Raw genomic sequence first — 20,626 nt, forward strand, 5'->3', positions numbered from 1 at the left:
TTAGTGTTTGTGATTGTACATTGACATGAAATGCACAAACTTGGTTTTGTATTTAATCTTTTGGGTACAAGACGAGTTACACGAATTAATTATATTTATATTTATAATTAAATATTAATATTTATTATAAATATGTATATCGATAATGAATAAATGTAAATATCAATATATATGTTTATATAACTAGTTCTAAAATAATGCATAGTTTTATAATATCGCAAGTACTAATGATTTACATGTATATATTTTATTAGTTGTGTAAGATTTTACCTAAGAATCTAATAATTACATTTTAATTATTTTTATATTAATATTCAATTTTACATAAAATACAATATGAGAACACATGCAACTGTATTACACGAACAGTAAATGAGTTTGATATTTTGTTTGGAGTTTGAGTATACAATATGTAAAAATACCTGAAATAAAAATAAACGACAAGAATGAATCAGAGAGATATAGTAAAAATACTGTAATTGTGTCATGATATACGTAGTTTTTAACATAAATTACATAATTTGATACTCGATGGGGGCAGAGGGAGTAGGAAACAAGTGAGAAGTAGCGGCATATTTTAATTCAAGTTCAGTGGTTGGGCCGGTGTCTAGTACATCTGTCTTTTCGGAAATAATTAAGTATAATTTTATTGAACAAAGGGGGGAGAATAACCACGAAACTTGTTAAGAGATGGTTGACACTTGACAGTGGTATACAACATAGCAAACAGTAATATATGTAAATACATACATACATACATACATAAATAATTGTTCAACTCTCTTTAGGGGTTGAACATTTCTGCAATGCCTGGTCGCCTGACTCTCTCTTCCTCCTACCCAAAATTAACGTTATTGTTTCTATGACCTTAAAACTCGGTGTTTTTATATACTTTGCCATATTTAAATAAATTTATATACATATAGTTTGTATGTGATTTGGCATTGTTCAAGTCAACTCAAGGCAGCTAGCTAGCTCTAGTCCACACAAGTTCTTCATCTCAACTTGTTTCTCCTTCACCCTTCATCCTCAGGTGTTTCTCCAATATTACTTCTCTTTCTTAGCTTCATTTCTTATTCCTTTGTCTTACTTTTTTTTTATACATATTTCTCACTTTTATGTAGGTTTTCTTGTTGTTGATCTTGAAACACTAGTTCTTTTAGCTTACAAACTCTTAAAATGGGTTGCTCAACAACTTAAGTTTCATAACAACATGTATTCAAATGAGTTGCCTTAAATTTTGTATTCAGACTTTATCTCTCACTTTGTGGACAAAGTCTCCATATATAGGCTGTTTCATTAGAGTTTTCGATTTTTACATCTTTGTATGCTGTGGATTATTATTATCATATCAGCATATATGACTGGTTGAGTTGTTTCTATAATTGTTGTTTTTCGCATAACTATATTCCCTCTAAACTATGTAGTTACTGTCCCTGGGAGAATATGAGTTTATATAATCTCGTCGCATGGTGCCACACATTTGTGAATTGTTGAAGTATTTCTACTGAAGCAAAATGGTTCTGGATGTAGAAACTATTCCTAAAGTGATAGAGGCACTTTTTGAGGTGGTACATGCTGCTAAAGATGTCTTTCTTAAGGACAGTTTTTCCAAGCTTTCTTCCAATTTGATTGGGATTATACCTATACTAGAAGAATTGAATAAAAAGAATATTTGGGATTCTGAAGTACTAAACAATGCGGTTGAAATTCTTAATCAGGAGGTTAAGGAATTTAAGAAACTAGTTTTTGAATGCAGCAAAAAGAATAAAGTTTACCAATTTGTAAAGTACCGTCTTGTTACCAAGCAAATTGAAGATATTAACACGAAGATCATTCATGCATTAAGGCTTATCTCATTGGCTTCGCTGGATGTTTCATTAAGTATAAGTGAGGATGTCAACCAGCTGTGTGAAAGTATGCGGGCTGCTGAATTTAAAGCTGCTTCAGCCTATGAAGATATTTTGGACAAGTTAGATTCAGGAATTCAGGAAAGGAATATTGACCGTGCCAACGCTTACAAACTGGCTCTTATGATAGGGGAGGCTGTTGGAATCTCAACGCAACCTGCACTAAAACAGGAATTCGAAGGATTCAAGACTGAAATTGAAAATGCAAAGCTGAGGAAAGACCAGGCAGAAGCCATACAGCTGGAACAAATAATTGCGTTGCTGGAAAGGGGTGATGCTACTTCCTCTTTCGAGGAAAAAGAAATGAAATATATCAATAAACGGAATTCTTTAGGTACTCAGCCATTGGAACCTCTTCAGTCCTTTTATTGTCCAATCACTAGGGAAGTTATGGAAGACCCCGTGGAGACTTCTTCGGGACAAACATTTGAGAGAAAAGCCATTGAGGAATGGCTTGCATCTGGGAGCAATTTATGTCCTATGACCAATAGTGTTTTAGAAACTCCATTATTGAGGCCTAACAAAACTCTTAGGCAATCAATTGAAGAATGGAAAGATAGAAATACCATGATTTCAATTGCATCCATGAGACCAAAACTCTTATCAGGGGATGTAGAAGAAACTATTAGCTGCTTAGAAGAGCTACATGATCTCTGTGAACAAAGAGACATACATCGAGAATGGGTGGTATTGGAAAATTACATACCTGTTCTAGTTAAACTTCTAAGAGCAGAAAACCGGGATGTCAGAAATTGTGCTATGGATATCCTTCATATTCTATCAAAAGACAATGATGATACACAGGTACTCATTTTGTCATTTATAACTTGTAAATGAGAATAGATATCGTCCACAAACTTCGTGATTTAGCTTATGATGTCTACTAGTTATAGATCAAATTTAAGGTACCACCAATACTTTGTATGATTTTGTCACTAAGGTAAAGATTTAAATTGAAATTTAATTTCTAATTTGCAGTCCTTTATAGCCCAAATATTTCCTATTGTTGGGAATTTAATTTATCTGTTTAGACGCCTTCAAAAGTTATTCAGAAAGTATGTTGCTTCCGATCAGAAAAGAAGTTAATGGCCTTAAACTGAAATATATGATGCAGGAAAGAATCGCAAGAACCGGTGATGCCCTTGAATCTATTGTTCGCTCGCTTGGACGTCGCAATGGGAAGTTGGCTGTAGCTTTCCTGTTGGAATTATCCAAAAATGAATTTTCGAGGCAGAGTATCGGAAAGGTCAAAGGCTGCATAATCTACCTGGTGACTATGTCAAGCAGCACCGACAGTCAAGCTGCTAGAGATGCAAGGAATCTCTTAAGGAATCTTTCATTTTCTGATGAGAATGTTATTCAGATGGCTAAGACTAATTATTTTGAACATCTTCTGGAGCGTCTATCATCAGGTTGACTACAAAAACCATCTTTGTCTGCTAATTCAGCAGCAAGCACACGCATACACCAGCTTTGTCTTTGACAAGGCTTGATCCCTCAACCTACCGTCCAGGAAGGGAGGGCGATAGAGTTAGAGCAAGATTTTTTTTGGTACAATTGCCATTTACTAGACCAACCTTTATAATTCTTTTAATGAGTTAGTTGCATTTGTTCTACAGGACCAGTAGACGTGAAGGTGAAAATGGCAATAACTTTGGCACAAATTGAAATAACTGATCAATATAAATCTTCTCTGTTTGAACAAGGAGTATTGCATTCACTTCTTCAGTTAATCGAAGAGGGTGATGATCAGATGAAAGAAATAGCTGTTAAAGCTCTTCGGAACCTATCAAACCTTCCACAAAATGGCTGGCATATGATCAGGCAGGGTTCTGTAAGTACACTTTTAGGTCTTCTTTACCACCCTTCCTCGTCAACTGGGTTACGTGAACAAGCTGCTGCCACCATCATGCATCTTGCAATATCAACTACAGTTGAAAGTACTGATGAGGCACCAGTGGTATTGTTTGAATCTGATGAAGAGATCAATACATTTTTTTCCTGCATTAACTTGGCTGTGCCTGAAGTACAAGAAAGCATACTTCGCTCTTTTCAAGCTATCGCCCAATCTCCCTCTGCCTCAAATGTCATGAAAAAGTTAAATCAGGTATAGTATGATTACCTTTATATATTAGTATTACCAATAATAATGGAATATATAATCTGACACACTGATATGAGAATGAAGGACAAAAAGAATTACATGGTTCTGTTAGTTAGGCATAAGGCACAACAGCACTTGAGCAGAAAGGGTCTCCCAAAAGAAATTTTAGTACATCAGCTACAATTGCAAAAGTGGTTTCCTGTACTCGTATTTTAATGAAAATCTGATAACTCCTAAAAATCTGAGGCTCCTGCATATATATAGTTTCACTATTAGAAATGCAGCATAATCTTAGGGAGAATAGAAAACGCAAAGCAAAACTGGGGACTGCATCGAACAGGAAGTGTTCTCCATGATATCATTTTTTCTCTTGTCACTGCTTCTCAGTGTGATGAGTTTATTGAGTTGGATAGATGCTAATTATTTGTTGCTTAATTGCCTTCGTAGGGTGCATCTATAAAAGTCTTGGTTCAACTGTGTGAGCTTGATGACCAAAATGTTCGGGTGAATGCTGTTAAGCTGTTGTATTGCCTGACAGAATATGGTGATGAAGGCAACATTGAGCATATGAGTCAAAATTTAATTGAGACGTTAGCTAGAATCATCATGACTTCTATTGACGTTGAGGAGATTGCTTCTGCTATGGGTATTATCTCATATCTTCCAGTGTCCCCCCAGATATCTGAGTGGCTTTTGGGAGCAGGGGGAATCTCTAGGATCTTAGAGCATCTGTGTAATGGCAGGCAAAATGGCCAATATAAGAATCAATTGATTGAAAATGCTTTGGCAACAATATGCCGTTTCACTGCTCCAGAAAGTCAGCAATTACAGAAAATGGCAGCTGAAATAGGTATTATTCCGGTGCTAGTAGAATTACTAGAGCAAGGAACTAGTTTGACAAAAAGACGAGCTGCCACTTCTCTTGCACAATTCTCAAAGAGTACCCCTGCGCTGACTAAGGCACTCCCGAAGCGTCACGGACTTTGGTGCTTTTCAGCTCAAGCAGAGACAGGTTGCCCTGTTCATGCAGGAATCTGCACGGTTGAATCATCGTTCTGTCTGGTTGAGGCTGGTGCAGTTGCATCCCTTGTAAGACTTCTTGGTGAACAAGATACTGGATTATGTGAAGCTTCTTTGGACGCCCTATTGACTCTTATTCAAGATGCAAGACTCAAAAGTGGGAGCAAGATGCTTGATGAAGCAAGAGCAATACCTTTTATAATCAGATTACTAAATGTACCTTCTCCCCCACTGCAGGAGAAAGTTCTAAGTTGTCTAGAACAAATTTTCAGCTTACAGGAGTTAAGACAGAAATATGGTGGATCTTCTCAGATGCCGTTAGTTGAATTGACTCAGCGTGGACAGAACACCATAAAGTCTTCAGCTGCCAGGATTTTGGCCCAGCTGAATGTTCTACATGATCAGTCCTCTTATTTTTAATTTTTGATGAGGGTTTCTGGTCTCCGACTTCATCGACACATTACTATTGCATAGATGAATCTTACGATGACTTCAAGTAGTTCCCTCTAGTTCTTCTGCTTGCAAGATGCAAATATTCACTGAACACGGCTGGAGTTATTTTTAATTCTTGGAAGAAATTTGTGTTGTTTGTATCAATATTACATATCAATTTTTTGAAAGGAGGGCAGCCTTTGGAGGCACACCCTTACCCTGACATTCTCATGCCCCCTTGCAAGACTTGAATCCTCAACATCTCTTTACCAGAAAAATAGGGATACATACTAAAGCTACATTCCTTGGGATATTATTATATTGAAGTTGGCCAGGGCCAGCTGATGAAAGCCTTCTCATCCCTAGCAGCACATAGACTTCTTGTAATTTGTGTTCATTCGATAGATAAGTAAATTCTGAACCAGACTGTACATCTTAGCTGAGATCATATTATTATATGAGTTGATACTTTGGTAGTTAAAGGAATGTTTATCCATTTGTAAGTGCCATTCATTGTTACGAGTAATATAGCTTTCTATCTAAATGTATTATAATGACCTCTAATCTAATACATAATATAATTCATTAATTCCATTAAACATGGAATGTGGCCTGTTAGAAGTAACTGACATAAGAAACTACAATACATTTTCAGCATAAGTTTCCTCCTAGCTATACAAACGCCCCATTTCAAGGCTTAATTTAGAAGACACCAATTGGTTGATCTTACTACATGTCATGTTTTCTTTACTTTTGCTCTCCACCTTCTACTCCGTCCCACAAACTTTAAAAGCTCGTCAATAAGAATCACAGGTGCTGATACCAATGCAACGAGACCCCAATCGTTTAGACTTAACGGTACAATACCAAACACATCTGCCAAGAAGGGAACATATAATATGAAGCAATGCATCCCAAATGAGATACACATGGCAATAAGCAGCCAAGGGTTTCTCCATGGTGGCATTGTTATCAAACTGTTCTCTTCAGAGAGGGCATTAAGAGAATTAAACATTTCTATGGCCACCAATACAGAAAGTGATAAAGTCATTGCCTTCACTTTTCCAGTAGAGAAGTAGTCACATGGATCTGAGAAAGTAATCAGGCTGCCATCACTAAGTGCAAATGGAGTAACAGTGAAATTTGACCATGAGTGACACTCTCCCCAGTTGCGAAGTTGTGATAATTCAACAAGTGTGTGCCCATCACCCACAAGATTTATTCCAAAAAATGACGCTCTAGTGTACCACAAAATGAAAATGCCAACAGTAGCAATGCCCACATAAGAACCTACCACCTGCCATTTTGTAAATTACAACAAGTAATTATGCATATAAATGATAAAATCTAAAGTATATCTCAATTAAGTTGATATGTCACTGAATCAAACTTTAGTTCAGCAGTTTGCTTTTTTGGAAGACAATGTTCCTTGTATGCGGGATATTGCCATATACTAATTCTTAAAATTATCCATGCAATTTTGTTTGTTGAAATGTCCATAGTAAAACCTGCAATTCCACTTTGACTCTGTAAATTCTATACTAGTATGTAACTTCTTCGAGCTTTACCAGTCATACATCTTAATTACTATATACTTAAGATACTAACATAAAGACACGTATGTGAATGGTTTACATGCTGGCATGCAAGTTAGATGTTCATTATCAAAGCAATATTGGTCCTTAACAAATTTATTAATAATTTACACTTAGCTCGCAATGTATTTTTATTGCATTACCAAGTTATTCCAGTCCACTTGATATTCCGGGAGCTCTCACACGAATGTAGTTAAATGCAGGTCATATATATAGGAATATCAAAAAAGTAAAAAATCAAAGTTATGACACACAAGTACAAATAGCCACACTGCTGAAAACTGGCTAAAAACAAGAACAATAAGTACTTGGTCATCACTAACCATATAACGGAAGAGAACCCAAGAGTTTATGAGAGCATCATTGCTTTTCCGTGGTGGTTTTTGCATAATATTGACATCTGGGGGATTAAATCCAAGAGCTGTTGCTGGTGGTCCATCAGTGACTAAATTGACCCACAACAGCTGCACAGGTATCATGCACTCAGGCATGCCCAGTGCAGCAGTCAGAAAAATTGATATAACTTCCCCAATATTTGATGATATCATGTATCTGCACATTCATGAAAGTGAAGTTCTCTTATATGGGAATTTGTTATATCTCTAACAAAAACAGAAAGATTGAAAATTAGACCTTATAAAAGCTTTCATGTTGTCATAAATTGAACGACCCTCAGCAACAGCTGAAACAATGGTACTGAAATTATCATCTGCCAGAACCATATCCGATGCTTCTTTTGCAACCTGGAAAACTAATCATGTAAGCTTAACTAGCAAAAAATATATTTATCGTTCCAAGTTTGCATATAACTAACACTAAAAATTGAGATCAATGAAGCACAAAAGGCCTAAAAGAAACTGTTGATCTCACAAGAGTCAAAACCGCAAGGTTAATATCCACCCTGTTCTGTTTCTAGGCTATGCTACAATCCAAAGTCTAATCAACTGATTTTCCTTTATATATAACCAGCCAATATAAGAAGGCAGAATCAATGATAAACACAATAATAGATGGCTGTTTTACAAATCCAAAAGAGCTGGTTTCTTGGTTACCTCTGTTCCAGTAATGCCCATGGCAATTCCAATATCAGCAAGTTTCAGCGCAGGCGCATCATTGACACCATCTCCAGTCATAGCAACAATATCACCCATCTCTTTCAAAATTCTAACAATTTCCTGCTTGTGCCTAGGTTCAGCACGTGAGAAAACCTTTCCCCCAGAACTTGATAGAATTTCTCTTTGTCGAGAAGCAGACAGCACCATGAACTCTTTACCAGTAAAACTTTTCCTTCTAAGATCCTCTCCATCAGAAAACAATCGAATTTCCCTACAAATAGCTTCAGCAGTGATCTTATTATCGCCAGTTATCACCATAACTTTAATCCCAGCTTCTCTGCAATCTTCAATTGCTTTTTGAACTTCATCACGAGGAGGGTCCTGAAATTTCCATTCTTAAATTAGCATCAAAAAGACAAAGAAATATCTCTTTAAAAAGTAGACCAATGTGATTCATGTTTTCTTGCAAAAGTGCTCTCACCCTTATACCAACGAATCCCACAAAAATCAAGTCACTTTCGATTGAGGTGTAACAAGCTGGATCAAGCAACTCCTTGTGCGCGGGATGAGTTTCAGCATAGTAGTCCGAAAGCTCACCTAATTCATCTTTATAAGCCATACCCAAGCATCGCAATCCTTTTGAACTCATCTCCAACTGTCTCAACTGCAATAATTGCCTACAAGGTTCATCCAGAAGCACAACAGATCCATCTGCAAGTTGAACTTGTGAACTGCGCTCTAGTAAACTCTCAACAGCACCCTGCAGATCCAATAATTGACAGACATTAAATTTAAATTTGTTATACCTCTGGTATTGGCATTACTGAAGTATATAGTTTGCCGCATATTTGGCACTCCTATCCCCGTGTTCAGAAGCTCGAATAAAAAAGTACTTCACAAATCATACTCTAAATTGGTGTATTAAGTAACTACTGTCATGGAAGTGAAGTATTGATGTTTATATTCACTTTCGCAAAAAAATCTGATTTACATGATTAAGTCATGAATCTGATAAAATGTTTGTACAGTTTGTAGTTTGATGACAGGTGTTAATTAAACATAACTTCAAATATATAAATTTATGTTATTTCTATACATGTCACATGACTCATGTCCTCATATTCCCCCGCCTCCTATCCTTGCTTCATAATCAGAAACTGACATTTTCTGTAGGGAGAACAGAACAACTTTCGGGCAATAAGAACCCAGAAACTAAAGCTTAAATGAACAAAACCGTTTCGATCAACATTGAGGGTTCGCTATAATTTTTGAAAGACAGTAACAAAAAGAGTCAAAGATTTTATAAAACAGTAAAAAAACTAAAAACTTAACTAAAGAAATGAAAGCCCAATAAAAATGAATACAATTACAAAACATCTCCTTATTTCATGTATAGAATTGGGTAATTTGCAACACAGTCCTTCACATTTAAGTTGTTTAATATTGGAAGCAATCATTAATGCCTTTCACATTGTCATTTAACTCATAAGATTCAAGTATCCATTCAAAATAGTTCTAGTCAACATGGCCATGTTTGTTTCATGGGATTATAATCCCGGGATAATAATCCGGGGATAACTAATCCCATCAAAATTAGTCCTATGGATTAAATAATCCTATCATAAGTTTGTTTGGAATAATTAAGTGTAGGATTGGAATATAATCCTTTAAACTTTTATCCTATGTTTGTTTTGAGGGATAATACTTGGGATTGGAATATAATCCTTTAAATTTTCCAATCATATGTTTGTTTCACATGGATAACAATGAGGAGATTATAATCCTTTAAAAAATGACTTATAGGAGGGGATAAAACAATACCTTCTCCCACCAAGCATTAGAGGGGATTATAGTCCTATCCTCTACTCCAACAAAACAAACATGGGATAAGATAACTTAAAGGATTATAATCCTTGGATAACTCTTCACTAATTTTTTACAAAACAAACATGGGATTGGAAAATTTTAAGTACTATAATCCTATCTCCTACTTAATACCGTTAAATTTTAAGCACTTTGGTCTGCCGCCTGTACATAGCTAACCTAATTAAAATTAAGTGAACAATTTCTGACTTTCTGTCTAATTTTCAATGCATGGAAACTTGCAACTGTTGCTACTTTACTATTTTTTTTTATTTCAGAAGCAGTAATTAAGTGATGAAGCCATCGGCTACCGTAAATGATCTTATGATTAGAATTTATATGAATGTAAGAAACGTGAGGGTAACCCTATACAACGTGAAGCACAAATTGAACATTGCTAATATACCTTAACAAGAAGTCGATTATTTCCCGTTGACTCTCTGGCAATAACACTCATCGATTTGCGAACGCGATCAAACTCAAGTGTGGCAACCCTTCTTGATCTTTTTGTCCACCATTCACAACAGCCTATCGAAAATATAATTGATGAAATGGCATGCCTACAAAGTGAAATTTTCATGGAGGGTAATTAAAAGAAAAGGGTAAGACATTTTTAACCTAATTTTACAGCCTCGCGATCGATCAAATAGTTTTCTGTAATCTTAGAATCACGGATTCTATTCCTTGCTTTAATATCTGGAACGCCCATCTTTTCAACCAAGACCTTGAGAGCTGCTTCAGTGGGTAACCCTGTCATACGGAACAGACGACCATTGCAAAAGATACCAGCATCATTGCAGACAGCACATATTTCTGCCATGGCTTGCAAGTTAGCATCCATATTGTGGCATTTCCAGTCAACAATTCCACCATCCTTTGGATCATAAGTTGTGCCATCAACATGGAAAATCTGACAAGTGGTGGTATTTCGTCCTAATGCAATAAATTCCATTACAGACATCTGATTTGTTGTCAGTGTCCCTGTTTTGTCTGAACAGATGACAGTTGTACATCCTAAGGTCTCCACACTTGGTAGCTTTCTCACAATTGCATTTTTCTGTGCCATTTTCCGGGTACCTAAAGCTAAGCAAGTTGTAATAACAGCGGGAAGGCCTTCTGGTATAGCAGCTACTGCAAGGGCAACTGCTATTTTGAAATAATACGTACACTTTCCGAAAGAAAATTGGATATTTGTTGGCCATCCATTTACCCGATCCCAGTTGAGGAAATATTTATAGTTGATAGCCCACACCACAAGACAAACAAAACCAATAGCAGTTGTAAGCCTATTCCCAAACTCATCAAGCTTCTTCTTTAATGGAGAATCACCCTCTTCAAGAGAAGCCTCGTGAATTTGTGTCTGTATCTTGCCTATTTCAGTGAGCATCCCTGTATCCACAGTAACACAGATGCAACTTCCATTTACAACTGTTGTGCCAGCAAAAACCATATTTTCTTTGGCCTGTAATTCACAGTCATCCAGGAGGACAGTATTCGTACCTTTTAGAACAGGCATTGCTTCCCCTGTCAAGGAGCTTTGCTCAGCTCTTAAGGTCGACGTTTTTAAAACTGCCACTCTCATGTCTGCTGGAACTTTGTCACCCACATGCAATTCAACAATATCCCCTGGTACAAGCTCTCTAGCAGGTAAATCTGGCACCAAGTAGCCATCCCTTACAACTTTACAAGAGTCGCATTGCATCTCCTTTAAAGCCTTGAGTGCTTTCTCGGCGTTATTTTCTTGCCAAACTCCAACAATAGCATTAAGGACTAAAATCAAGACGATCACAATAGGTTCAATATAAGCTTCCACTCCATAATCCCCAGTTTCTTTCCCGTGCAAATACGCTAAAATGAAAGAAATTAAGGCTGCAACAAGTAAAATCTTGACAAGCATATCATCAAATTGTTGTAAAACCAACTGCCACAAAGGCTTTCCTCTCTCTTTCTTAAGCTCATTCCATCCATAAGTCTCACGCAACTTGTCAACCTCATAAGTACTGAAACCCTTGTCAAGTTTTACTTTGTACTCTTTCAAACATTCCTCAACAGACCATGACCACGCAGGAAATGGCTTATCCATCATGTCTTTCATATCGAGGTCAAATGAAAGCAGGAATTACCTAAAACACATCCAGAATACCTAGAGCTAAAAACCAAAGGGAAGTAGTTGTAGCGAAGCCATAAATTTTCTGATACAAAAATATCCCAACTCTACAACAAAAAAAACAGAAAAAGAATAAACCGACGACTAGCAACAAGTTTTGATGACAAAAAATTGAAGTGATCATTATTAATGGCAACTACCAACTAACTCCGGAGCATGACAAACTTATTATTGTTGCTAAATTGAGGGCCAACCATTTGTCATACTAATATTAGCCCAAATGATGAATAGGTAAGAAAACAAGGAAGCGTATTCAGTAAGAAATGTTAAACAAATGAGGAAAAAGAACAGGCACATACATTACATAGCAGGAGCAGCCCAGATGAGAAAACAAATTAGTAGTAGGAGATGATACCAACAACTTACAAGCAGTAAATAATCTAAACAAACTGCAACCCCTTGAGCCCGGATAAGAAGCAACAACAATAGTTGTGTCATGTGTGTAACGGAGAGACAAGGCGCACAGAGATGAGAACTTTGTACCTTTGAATAAACAAGGCTCAGAGACAAAGCTATATTTACTTTGCAAGAAACAAGTGTTGTATGCAAAATTAAATAGATTGGAATCACAAAACTGACGCCTTTATTCCGGTTCAAACGTCAAACAAACATGATTGTTAAATGGACTCAAATTTTGCTCCTTGCACGGGTAATTACAATTTTAACCTCCACTACTTTTTTATGTAACCTTTAGCATAACCTTGTTTTCTCAACATATTTAATACAAAATGTTACTCCCGAGTCCGGATTCCTGATTGTAATTGTCATTTACTTTTTTCATTGACTAATTTATTTTTATCAACTTTCAATCCCAAACGAAAACAATTTATTAGTCCCTTTAACTTTTAAATTCTTTTAAAATATTTTAAAAAATTTATTGTTTAACTTTTCTAACCAGGAATTCTAAATATTTTGACCCCATAGTGAAATTTGTTATTTTTAAAAAAAATTATATACATTTTAGTATACATTATATACTTTTATTTAAAAAATATTTTTTTTGTTATATGGTCAAAACACTTCGAGATTTATCTACAAAAATTAAATGTTAAACATAAAAATAGAGAGGGTAGAAATTTCATTTTAAATTTATATTCTATATCTATAAATATATCGAATTTTTTATTTTAAATTTACCTATAAATATAACTTTAATTTTGAAAAAAAAATTAAACTTTTTTTATATATATCATAGTTCACTATAATTTAATCTACTTACAAATTTTCGTTTTCCCTTATTAAATTTTTGTTCAGATTATTTTATTAAATTTTTATTCAAATTAGTTTATTAATTTTTTGTTTAAATTAGTTTAGGCAATTATTTATATTCGTATTGATCCTAAATTTTGTTTAAGTGTTTGTCAAAGTACCATCTAATCCCATCTCCAACCCAACAATTTTACACTATTTTGGTGAAAAACTTTTCTTCAACCCAACTTTAAAAATTAATTAAATTTTATATAAAATTTGGCGTGACATCACATCAAATTTGGTATCACACTAAATTTTAGAATTTTTATATATTCCCATTTATCATTGTATACTTTTACTAAAATAAATTTATTTGATTCTTATCCAATAACTTTATTATTTTTAACTTTATTTTTAACTTTATTTTTACAATTAGTAATAAAATAATATACATAATACAAAAGTAGTGTACAATTTTGTTTGGTAGGTTGGAATTGAATTTGAAAATAATATAGTTTTTACACTATTTTGGTGTAAAAATAAAATCAAAATATTTAGCAAAAAAAAATCAAAATAGTGTAATAGGTTGTAGATGCTCACTTTTAAACAATGTTGCAAAATATATTTATCAAAATAATCTATTTCTCTCATTACTATATTTTGTCTGTAATAAAAAAAGTTAATTTTTTTTTAACAAATGCAGAAAATTTTTATAAAATGGAATATAGTACAGCCGTGACAAACCCCCAACTGTCGATACAACCAGGTGGTAAAACAAATAATATATTAAAAATAATTAGATGATTTGTTTCCTGGTCGTTTAACATATAAAATTTAAAAATTCTTAAAGCTAAAAACGAAATCAAAGACATCCCAGGCGATTTAAATTACACCAGTATTTCTGAAAATAGCATGTTGTAAAAGACATGTCTATACTTTAACAAGACTAAGACAACTTATCGATCCTAAGTAAGGTGTATTGTTATCTAAATTTGTATTGTCTACTTGTAACACTTAAAGTCTGTAAAAATGCAAAAGAGCAGACCGGAGTCTTTTTCCTAAAATAGTATCAAGCCTAAGGATTCTATCTAGAAGAAGATCAAGAAGATCATGCCTCAGAAGAATTTTGAAGAAACTTGGAGTTCAATAAATCTGTTTGGAGAAAAATGTTCTAAGTCAAGATTTTTACAAGTCACAGATTTAATGTTATAGAGAAGTCATTCGAGAACTCCAGAATGGCTTATCGAGAAGTCATTCAAACTCCAGAGAGTACCGACGGATAAGCAATATCTACTCGACATATGAGGTATATATCCACTCGATGGATGAATAACATCTACTCGACGGATGAGCAATATCTACTTGACGGATAAGCTATACATCTACTCGACGGATGAGCAATATCTACTCGACGGATAAGAAATATCCATCGGGAGTAGAGAAGTCAGGAAAGCTATTCGAGAACTCAAGAAGATATCGACAAGTCATTCCTTCACTAGAGAACTCAGAGTTATCGACAAGTCTATATCCATTCGAGAACTCAGAGATATCTACAAGTCAAGTGAAGTTATGAAGACTAGAGATCTTGATGAGCTAAAGACCTCTACAAGCCAAACTCATTATGGAGTACTAGAGATCTCGATAAGCCTTTATACTTATCGAGATATCAAGTATTCAAATGAATCAAACTGGAGATCCCGAAGTACAGTCTCAAAGTACAGAATTGCAGATCAATTTAATATTCAAGATAAACAATCAACAAACAATCCAACAGCTGGATTGACAAGTCTACAAAAAGTAGCTTGAAGAGTGTGCAAGATCAATGGCAAAGATTAACTGACAGAGAAAGATTAAAGTAAACATGGGATGCTAAAGATATGCTAAGCCAGAAATAGAAGATTTGCTTTTCTATAAATAGAAATGACAAGTGACAGTTTAGAAAAGCTAATAGCATGTTTATTATCCACTGTGTAAACCAGCAGTTAACTGAGCTATAAACTTAACACTGGTCCTCTAGTTAGGAGTAACAATTTAAATCAAAATTATTGTAATACTCTCGAGAAGAAGCTGAGCTCTTTAACTTCGAAGAGCTTAGAAATTTTGTAGCAAAGCATCTTAATTTTTAATACAAAAATTAAGTGAGTTTTGAAGATCTGTGTTCCATATTTTGTGCAAGTTTAATTTCTGCATAAACACTTTTCTATACAAGATTTAATTTACTTTGTTAAACCATTATCTTTCAAGAAAAGCCTAAAATCAGATAAACACATTCACCCCCCCCCCCCCTTGTGTGTGATTCATTACCTAACAAGTGCTATCGGAGCAAAATCTGAAAGAAAACAGATTCAAGATCTTGGAAGAATGAATACACAGAAAATCAGTAGCATCAAAATTCCTACCTTTGACAAAGCTAACTACACTCTTTGGAAAAAGAAAATGATGTTGTTTATCAGGATGGCAAATCCATTCTACATTCAGATCCCCAAGAATGGACCCTTCATTCCTATGGTAAGAATTGAGGAATCTACAGATGGAGACATTGTCATACCAGCTCATTATGCTCCAAAAGATCATGCTGAGTATACAGATCCTGAAAAGGAGAAAGTTTCTCTGGATAACAGCTTGCAAATGATATTGATTGAGTCACTTGACAATGTGATGTACAATAATATTATCAACTGTGATACTGCCAAGCATATATGGGAAAAGATTGAGATACTGTGTAAAGGAAATGAGGAGGTTAGATCAAATCAAAGAAGGATACTGATTTCACAATATGAGGGTTTCATGGAGAAGCCTAAGGAAAGCATTACTGATGTGTTTGAAAGATTCAAAAAGCTGATAAATGACTTGCAGCTTCATGACAAATACTATGAAGCTGAAGAAGTGAATCTAAAGTTCTTGCTTAATCTCCCTGACCATTTGGAAAAAAAAGATCTCAGCAATTAGGGAAGGAAGAGACTTGAGCAGAATAACTCTGAAAGTTCTGTATGCGATTCTTAAAAGATATGAACTAGAGATGATTCAAAGGCAATCGCTGAAGTCTGATCAAGGACATGTGGTGGATGGCTCAAGTTCTTTAATTGTTAATGAAAGCCACTCATTCAATAATGAACTAAGATACCAAACTTTAAATGCCTTATCAAGTGAGCAGAGAACAAATGATTCACAAGAGCAAGTCATCTTAGAGTTGGAAAAGGATGAGTTCTACACTCTTGAAGAACTAGATGAGCTAGATCAGTATATGGCTTATCTATCTAAAATTCTCTAATATTAGAGTAAAGAAGCCAAGGTACTTCAGGAATAAAGGACAATCCTTCAACAAAGACAACAGTTGGAAAGAGAAAGGGAAGTACAATTCTGACAGCAAGAGTGGTTACAAAACTGGATCTGTTGACAGATCTAATATAAGGTGCTTTAATTGTGATGAACTAGTCCACTTTGCTACAGAATGCGGGAAACCTAAAAAGGCAAAGAAAGACAAAGCTTATCTTGAACTGGAAGCAAAGTATGAAGCTCTTCTAAAAAAGCAACAGAGCAAAACTTACATTACAGAGGGAAAGAGTTGGGATAATTCAGATAATGATGAAGATGAGGAAGTTGGAAACTATGCTCTAATGGCCTTGAAGCAAGGTGAATCATCCTTATCAAAAGGATAAACACCAATTCTTATCACTATTGATTTAAATGTAAATCAATACAAGGAAATTGTTAAAAAGATGAGCACATAAATGTTTCACATTCACACAAGCATGGTTGCTGCTAATGAAGAAGTTAGCAGATTAACAAAGATAAATAAGAAGCTTGATCGTGAAAAGCAAGAAACTGAATTGTTGATGGTTGAGCTTGAAGCTTTAAAACAAGAAAATGCCCATCTCAAGAACAAGCTCAAGTGTGCAAATGAAATTGAAGCAGTGTTAAGGGATAAAATAGAAAAGAATGAAGTGAAAATGAAATCTTTCAGAAATGCATCTGAACTGGTTGAACAGTATCATGAGAAGAATAAGCCATGTGCAAACATTGCTATTGGCCTCGACTATGAAGACATGAGTGACAAAAAGATGATTGTAGGTGACAAAGGGAAAGCCAAGAAGACTGAGAATGCTCCAACCTTTTTGAAAGAGGTTAATGCACCTACATTCAAAGCATGTGTACTCAACTTCGGTGAAGAAGAATTGATAATCAAGCAAGAAATTGTTGATGTAGATAAAGAAAAGAAACCTGAAGAATCAGTTCAGACTTTAAAAACTGAAGAGAAGCTCATGAACAAACACAGCCCCAAGACTCCTGTTCAAGAAACCAAAGCTGTAGATGCAAGAAAGAAAAAGAGAAATAGAAATAGAAAAATAGGGATAAACAAAAGCAATAATTTTGCTTATATTACAAATGCTCCTAGAAAGAAGTGTGAAAATGTGGCTCTTCAAATCATCTAACTCACCTTTGTAAAAAGGTTGTTAGCAAGGCAACTGAAGGAACTTGCAAATACAATGAAGCTAACGCTAATGATCCCTATTCATTCTGTGACAAGTTTGACTGCATTCCTTGCAACATGAAGGTAATGAAGAGTTGCCATAAACTGAGAGTAGATCTTAAAGAATCAAGAAATGAGTCTACATCATAAGGAAAACATGCACAACAATCACTGAATTCTGTTTTTTCTAAAATTACTCATTCTACTTCTCCTGAAAAAGCTACCAAGAAGAAACTACCCAACACTGTTTGGGTTTCCAAACACACTTAAGACTAATTGTGTGTAGAGCAAGTGAAGAAAGTCATATGGATCATAGACAGTAGATGTTCCGGGCATATGACTGGTGATAAAGCCCTGCTATCACAATTTGAGTAGAAAGTTGGCCCATCTGTGACCTTTGCAGACAACAGCAAATAATTCAAAATGGGATATGGCAAGAATGTTTTGAAAATGTTGTCTTTGATTAATGTAGCACTGGTAGTTGATCTTGTAGTGAGTCTTTTCAGAATTAGCATATTGTAGACAATGGTCTCAAGTCTTATTCTACAAGGAGAATGCATTTTTATCAGTAAGAAAACTGGTGAAGTTGCTCTTAAGGGAGCAAGGAAAGGAAGCTTGTTTGTTGAAGATTTTGACTCAACAAATAAGAATGGTATTTATTGCTTCTACACCAAGGTATCAGGAGAAAGAAACAAGCTTGCTCAAGTTGAAGTTTGTAAAGTTTGTCAGACTAAGGAAATGAAGAAACTACCCAATAAGAGAATCATGGCAAATGGAAGCTCATCTCATACACCTGAGTTTGATTGCACAGCCTCAGGGGGAGAAAGAGGATCTTCAGATACTGGAAGGAAGCTCAACTTGGAATTATGACATTCCAAGGGAATCATTTATGGAGTTGTTCGTTTCACAGATACAAATTCTGTCTTTCTAAGACCTGTATCCTGATTTAGCATTAAAACTTCTTACACCATCAGAAAAATAACTAGCTAGAATTTTTACTAAACCTTTGGATGAAGAAACTTTCACTAAACTTGTAAGTGATATTGGTTTGCTCAATTCTTCATCTTAAGGCAACAACTCAGCTAATGTTGTGCAGCTGATTAATCTCCAGTAAATCAAAATTAATTTGATTAAATTGGAAATTAATTGAAATATGAATTATAAATATTTTAGAAATCTCTGTATATTTGTCTTTCAAATTCATTTAACTTGGAATTTTTCAAATTCTGAGTAAACTGCTTAGGTGTTAATTTACATCCTTAATATGTAAAATTAACTTAAGGAAGAATTACAATAACCAAAAGTATCTAGAGAACTTAGTTCTCGATAAGTATAAAGTAACTCCTCGACAAGTCATTTTAGGACTTCTCGAGTGAATCTTCGATAAGTCAACTTACTGACTTCTCGAGTGACTTCTCGATAGGTTCAAAATGACTTATCGATAAGTCCTTATAGAGTTCTCTAGTAGTATTCATTCACAGAGTTCTCTATGAGTACAAACTTTAACTCATCAATAACTCAGAACTGAGATAATTTAAATTGATAAATTATTTTAGTAAAATACTTTTGGAAAATGCATTCTAATTTTATTTTGAATTTATTCAAGTAAAAGTTAGAATTAATTCAGTCCACTTTTGGGGACAAACTGGGTATTTATTTGACATTTCGATCAGTCAAATTTGAGTCCTATTTAAGAGTGAATTAAAATGACTTCTTGATATGTACTTCACTTCTCTAAATGACTTCTCGATAGACAAACTCCATATATCTGTTTTTGAGTTCTCGAAAAGTCATCTTCTTTTACTATAAATACCCAGACTTCTCGATACATACTTACTTACAGCTTTCGAGATCTAAAGTGACCTAGCTTTCAATCTATAACCGTTTTCTCTCTCGTTTTTCACTCTTTCTCAGAAATCTTTCCTACCCATTCATTCTCATCAATCAACTAGTGCTCAAAATATTGCTAGGGCATCTATCCCAGAAAAAGGAACTAATTATCTTGCTTTCACTGATGCAAACCAAGCTCCTGATAGTTTCAAGGGGTTTGTAAAACTGTTGTCTAAATCATATCTTGTAGGTGCCTTGACTGCAAATCCAGTACTGTATCTAGATGTGCTGCATGATTTCTGGACTACAGTTGTAGTGAGGACTGATGTTAACAACAATTCTCTCTCTCTGGTGGTGACATGCACAATTGGAGGCCAACAAATAGAATTCAATGATCAAGATGTGAATAGAGCTTTGGGGCTGCCAACTAAGAATCTGGTGGAGGTGCCAACTCCTGATGAGCTGACTGAGTTTATGGACTTCATCAATTATGGTGGGAGAATCAACCTTTCAAGCTTAAACAAAACCAATCTAAGGAAGAAGTGGTCATTCATCTTTGACTCTGTAGTAAGGGCCTTTACTTACAGAAAAACTGAATATGACAATATCTCAAGTGTTGTGCAAAAGTTGGTGTATTCAATTGCTCACAATAGACACCTGAATGTTGGTCTATTGATCCTGGAAGAACTTGCAACCAGGCTGATTATGCCCCTAATAGCTAGAGGTAAGGAAATATTCTTTCCTAGATTTATTATATCCACTTTAAATAATAAAGTAGCTGACATACATTTGTTGAATGTTATAGATAGTACTAAGATAGGCAATTGTAAGCAAGTGTCCGAGATAATATTTGGCTCACTTACTACAAAGAATAAGGTCAGTGTAAGTCTGTAAATCACTCCATTTATGTTGAAAAGATTTAGGACTTATCCTTATCCTATGCCTGACATGAGATCAAATGCACAATCTAGTACAACTATGATTCCTG

The 20,626-nt window shown here is 34.9% G+C and overlaps 2 protein-coding genes across 6 annotated transcripts; one reads left to right on the top strand and one right to left on the bottom strand.

Annotated features, from left to right (window-relative positions):
• The first annotated feature begins 695 nt into the window (after nt 1-695).
• On the top strand, nt 696-5,962 carry LOC141696903 (U-box domain-containing protein 43-like). The gene is made up of 5 exons (XM_074501046.1): nt 696-1,033; nt 1,428-2,714; nt 3,025-3,322; nt 3,530-4,017; nt 4,462-5,962. Exons 2-5 carry the CDS (start codon nt 1,518-1,520, stop codon nt 5,452-5,454), a joined length of 2,976 nt encoding a protein of 991 aa, XP_074357147.1. The 5' UTR covers nt 696-1,033; nt 1,428-1,517; the 3' UTR covers nt 5,455-5,962.
• A 70-nt stretch (nt 5,963-6,032) lies between these two features.
• Nucleotides 6,033-12,743, bottom strand: LOC141696902 (calcium-transporting ATPase, endoplasmic reticulum-type). 5 transcript variants are annotated; one of them, XM_074501045.1, is made up of 8 exons: nt 12,513-12,743; nt 10,598-12,102; nt 10,386-10,507; nt 8,598-8,876; nt 8,114-8,497; nt 7,695-7,804; nt 7,385-7,613; nt 6,033-6,763 (listed from the first exon to the last, which is right to left on the bottom strand). In XM_074501045.1, the coding sequence occupies exons 2-8, from the start codon at nt 12,072-12,074 to the stop codon at nt 6,203-6,205; spliced, it is 3,162 nt and encodes a 1,053-aa protein (XP_074357146.1). In that variant the 5' UTR covers nt 12,075-12,102; nt 12,513-12,743; the 3' UTR covers nt 6,033-6,202. The 5 variants fall into 5 exon arrangements, with proteins under 5 accessions (XP_074357146.1, XP_074357145.1, XP_074357144.1 ...); XM_074501044.1 differs by having other exon boundaries at nt 10,598-12,128; XM_074501043.1 differs by having other exon boundaries at nt 12,446-12,743.
• Nucleotides 12,744-20,626: the final 7,883 nt, after the last annotated feature.

Source organism: Apium graveolens, chromosome 11 (assembly GCF_009905375.1).
Source record: "Apium graveolens cultivar Ventura chromosome 11, ASM990537v1, whole genome shotgun sequence".
Classification (NCBI taxonomy): domain Eukaryota; kingdom Viridiplantae; phylum Streptophyta; class Magnoliopsida; order Apiales; family Apiaceae; genus Apium; species Apium graveolens.

Coding starts and splice junctions, on each gene's coding strand:
- LOC141696903 (XM_074501046.1), top strand. CDS start 1,518: ATGGTTCTGGATGTAGAAACTATTCCTAAAGTGATAGAGGCACTTTTT. Junction 3,323..3,529: donor TCTGGAGCGTCTATCATCAG/GTTGACTACAAA, acceptor TTTGTTCTACAG/GACCAGTAGACGTGAAGGTG. Junction 4,018..4,461: donor TCATGAAAAAGTTAAATCAG/GTATAGTATGAT, acceptor TTGCCTTCGTAG/GGTGCATCTATAAAAGTCTT.
- LOC141696902 (XM_074501045.1), bottom strand. CDS start 12,074: ATGAAAGACATGATGGATAAGCCATTTCCTGCGTGGTCATGGTCTGTT. Junction 8,877..10,385: donor ATAATCGACTTCTTGTTAAG/GTATATTAGCAA, acceptor TTGGATCTGCAG/GGTGCTGTTGAGAGTTTACT. Junction 7,614..7,694: donor AACATGAAAGCTTTTATAAG/GTCTAATTTTCA, acceptor ATGAATGTGCAG/ATACATGATATCATCAAATA.